Below are 4637 nucleotides of genomic sequence, written 5' to 3' on the forward strand. Positions count from 1 at the left end.
TATATAATTTAGTAAGAGATTAAGACTCAAAGCACAGCAAGGATTGTGAGGATGGATGGTGCAGGACAAGACAGAGTTTTGTTCTGTTGAACATAGGGTTGCTATGGGTTGGAACCAACTCAAGGGCACCTATCGACAACAAAACAAGAGTATAAGAAATCGTTTTTTGAGGATGTGTGATTGTACTCACAATAATAACATCCTTTGAATAAAATAGATACCAGCAGGTCATTTTTAAATCTAAGTATCAAGCCAGATTGAGATGGCAGCAGGATCATGAGAAAAGAGGAATTATGAGTGGAACTGAAATACAGGACAGCAGAGCTAAGAACAGGACGTTTGCAATGGAAATTAAAATTGCTTTTCAACTAACCATCAAAACCAAAGCCCAACCCAACCCACTACCATCAAGTCAATTCCAACTCATAGAGGCTCTAAAAGCACAAAGTGGAACTTTCCCATAGGATTTCTGAGGCTGTAAATCTTTATGGAAGCACACTGCCTCATCTTTCTTCTGTGGAGCAGCTGGTAGGTTTGAACCAGTAACTTTTATGGTTAACAGCTGAATATCTTAGCCACTGCACTAGCAGAGCTCCTTCAACAAACTATAGTTAGCATTTCATATTACTTCCTTCCAATCTTATCACATGTGAATATTAAAATAAAAATTACAATTATAGTATGAAAGTATTCATACTATGTTCCTCAGTTCTGTCATCTACATTTCAGCTTACTTCTGTTAAGTATTGCTGTGTTTGAAAGCCTTCTTTAGCATTTGTTTTTCTTCATCTCCATTTATTCCTTACAAATATTTCACATTGGCTGTCTAAGCAGACCTTCCTGGTCTTTTGATCGTAATTTGAAAACTATGAAATTTTCTTGTTTATGTATGTCTTAACCAATGGATTGAAATATAAATGAGTTCAGCAGAAAAGGGCAGGATAGTCCAATTAAGGAAAACTTTTTTTCCCATGACGGTAGCTGAGGTACATGGGTTCTTGACTTAAAAACATGCCTGTTAGCATGGATAAATAGTTCTTCCCTAAACAATAGTTAGCATGCCACAGACACATGGAAAACTCAACGCAGGCATTTAAAAATAATATGTGCACCCAAATCACAAAAAATATTAAATAATAATAATAATATGTGTGCGAATTCTACATATCAATAATGTTCATCATAGGAAAAGAGTAAATTACAGGAAATAAGGCACACATAATATACATGATTTGAAATAAATATTCTTTTACTAGACTTTTTCTCATATTTATCATTTTTCTTCACTCTTAATGAACACAGAGTAATCATGTCATTACTGTGGCATTTTAGTGAAAATGAGGCAATCTTTCCCTCAATTTCCCTTACATTTCCTTAAGTAATAACAGCAATCATGTCATTCTTCGGTTTGAACACTTTCAAGGATTCTTTATTTCTACAGGATATCATCTATACTCTGCAACTTGATTCCTGCCTGCTTCTCACTGCTCCCCATGCACTATAAAGTCAAGTCAAAGTAAATGACTGTTTACTATGAAAATACTAGCAGTTTCCAGCTGTGTTCCATTTTGATAGACTCCAGCTGTATTTTACATACTCATGGGTATATGTCTGCCCTGTTTACATTCAAGGATTTATCTATCAAATAGCCATATTGTCCACGCAGCTTTTCTTAGAAGTCCCCTCTCTATTCACAGAAGTCTAGTTCTGTGAATAGCATGTATTCCATAAATAATTATTTGGATTTAATTCTCTACCAGGTTATAATTTTAAAATAGTATATATATATATATATAGAGAGAGAGAGAGAGAGAGAGAGAGAGAGAGAGACTTTGGAAGAAAATTCAGAGATAATATGGCCTCTACTTTGCCTTGCTTTTTTGTAAGTAGAAAACCTTGATCTCATAGTCAAACTATAATATCTTATGCTCATAATCTATTTATGACAAGGAATATAGTGAAAATCTCCCTAGAGTTTCCACACTGGAAGGAATCTTCTAGGTTAACCATATTAACTGGATAATATGGTAAAAAAATCAAAATAAGAATTTATATTTCTTTAACAAAATGATTCCATATTTCCTCTTAAGTAGTAGTTTGTTTTTGATATAAATATTCAGTTTCAAGTGATTCATCCTATTATTTCAATATTTTGTCCAGAATAAGCCTTGAAAGAAAGATATCACGGAGGAGTATGGGTAAGGCAATCACATACCAACAACCTTCCTAGAATAGATTTAATCTGAAGAGCACTATTGCTTAAAATTAATTATGATTCTTTCTGAAATCTACTTCTATTGAATTCCTTCAAGCCAATTCTTTTCTTTTGTTTCCTGCAAGAGGAGTACCACTATCTTATGCACAGCTGGGCCAATTAGAAAAATACAGGCAACTGGAAAAAGTAGCATTGGTTGCTAAGTCTGTATGTTACCAGTTCCTCTATTCCAAACAAAATATTATTATTCTCATGGTTGTTCTGCCCAAGCACTACCACAGAAACAAAACACCCCGGCTATATCAACAGAACAATCTAAGTGGTATAATGAAAAGATGTTTGTTATGTTTGTTAGAATCTGACAAAGCCTAAGTTTTCAATTTAACTAGCTGTATGAGTTTTTGATCAGTTATCTAAATTTACTAAATCTCATTTGTACATTTTCAAAACAAATCGAAGTATTTGTGTTGCTGATAAATTTATAGAAAAATTTTCTGTAGAGTTTGTGTCCAGGGAATTTTCCATCTCCGTGTGTGTCTACCTACACTGGTGTAACTTACTTGTCTCTGTGTTTAAGGACTTACAAATTTTCCCTAATTAAGATTTTACCACATTAGTCTTGGGGAGCTGCTATGAATTGGGAGGATATCTTATTTGAATGATTATTAATGAAAAAACATGGAAATATTATATGATGTCAATATACTTTGGTTTCTCTTATCTTTTAGGAGCCTAAGTTGCCAAAGGATTACCTTGCATAAAAATCTGTTCTTCTCTTTTGTTTGTAATTCTGTTGTCACAATCATCCACCTTACTGCAGTAGCCAACAACCAGGCCTTAGTGGCTACAAATCCTGTAAGTAAAACAAGGTTGTGCTCCTAGATTCAATGTTCAGAGTCAAGTCCCTAATATTTGTATTATGTGTATAATGAAATATGTCTACATGCAAATTTTAAGTTCCAACATGTAGAGAATATATATAGCTATTTTCAGTCTAGCAAGATGAATATCTCCTAACATTCTCAAAGATTAAAGAATGAATATCAAAGGGAGGAATAAATGCCTCTGCTTTAATTATTTATATACTCTAGACATACCTCACCACCTCATTTTATGGCTTTAGAGTCCTCCAACTGGTGAGACATTAGAGTTTATGACTACCTAATATTTTCCCAATTCAGTTTGAAAAATCCATAAAAATAACTGAGTGCAGTACCAAAAAAGTCCATGAAAATGGAGAAATAATAATTAAAAAATGTTTTTTGGTATGAGGCTGACTTAACAAAGTCAGTAAAACCAGAAAAAGAAAAATGAATTACACCTATCGCACATTTTATGAGTCGGACCCGACTCAATGGTACCTAACAACAACAACAGCAAACATTAACATAAAATTTCAAAGGGATCTACCTAGTCCTCATGGTCTAAAAAGACATTTAAAACTTGTTTCCTTCCAATCTCTTTGAAAGCACAATTTTCAAGATAAGCATCAAAAGATTCACAAAAATAAGCACAGAGCCTGTCACAACATAAACACTAGCTTTTTTAAAACACAAGTTAAATTTTGCTAATACAAGTGTATGTATTTTATGCATGCTATGTGCACTCATAAACTATATTCAGATAAAAATATCTGCATGTATAGCTTAAACAGGCATGCTCATTTTAAAATCATCTGTTCTTATGAAGTTTGTAGTATATATACATATATACACATACATATTTGGATACAGATTTGTGTGAGGGATGTGTGTGTGTATATATATATATATAGAGAGAGAGAGAGAGAGAGACTAAGACACCTAGTGACTGAAATCAGAGTAGGGAAGGAATTTTCACTCAATGGCTGAAAAACAATTTTCATATACGTTTTATGTGTGTTTTAGGGTTTTTCTGAAATTCCCTACATTGTTTGCACATGTACATCTGGATTGCTTAATCTTGTATATGTTCCACAAAAGTCACTAAGATAGAAAATACGTTGGAGTATATTTAACAATATGAAAGACTAGCCAATGTCCTGACCTTTTAGAGTGAATCTCTGTAGGGCAAGGAGATTCAAAATTTTATCATAAAGTTGCAAAGCAATAGATTTTAAGCCTTGTTTTTGCACACAAGAATATTTTGTTTACCACACAAATTGCAAACTTCATTATAAATATTTTTCAATATTTTCTTGGGAAAATGTGTTGTCTGTTTTCATAACCAGTAGCCTACATCATAATTTTTTTTCTAAAGCATCCTTCAAGCTCTTTTTATTACAACAGTTTATAGATTGTTGCTAATTAAATCAGGAATTAGTATTCCAAATAGATACAAATGTCTCAAAATATTTAAAAATATATAGATAACCACTGCCATCCACTTGGAAGGGATGTAGGAGATCCTGCATTCCTGCATAGAGAGGGAGAACAATGTGGAA

At 33.1% G+C, this 4637-nt stretch overlaps 1 protein-coding gene across 1 annotated transcript in view; it reads left to right on the forward strand.

Annotated features, from left to right (window-relative positions):
* Positions 1 to 4637, forward strand: part of CALCRL (calcitonin receptor like receptor) — a 57011-nt gene that overhangs the window by 31531 nt on the left and 20843 nt on the right. The window contains exon 6 of the mRNA XM_007959411.2: positions 2944 to 3070. Coding sequence (XP_007957602.1) covers positions 2944 to 3070 — 127 coding nt within the window. The remainder of the gene's footprint in view (positions 1 to 2943; positions 3071 to 4637) is intronic.

This window comes from Orycteropus afer, unplaced genomic scaffold (assembly GCF_000298275.1).
Source record: "Orycteropus afer afer isolate SDZICR_OR568_19922 unplaced genomic scaffold, OryAfe1.0 scaffold00001, whole genome shotgun sequence".
Taxonomy (NCBI): Eukaryota; Metazoa; Chordata; class Mammalia; order Tubulidentata; family Orycteropodidae; genus Orycteropus; species Orycteropus afer.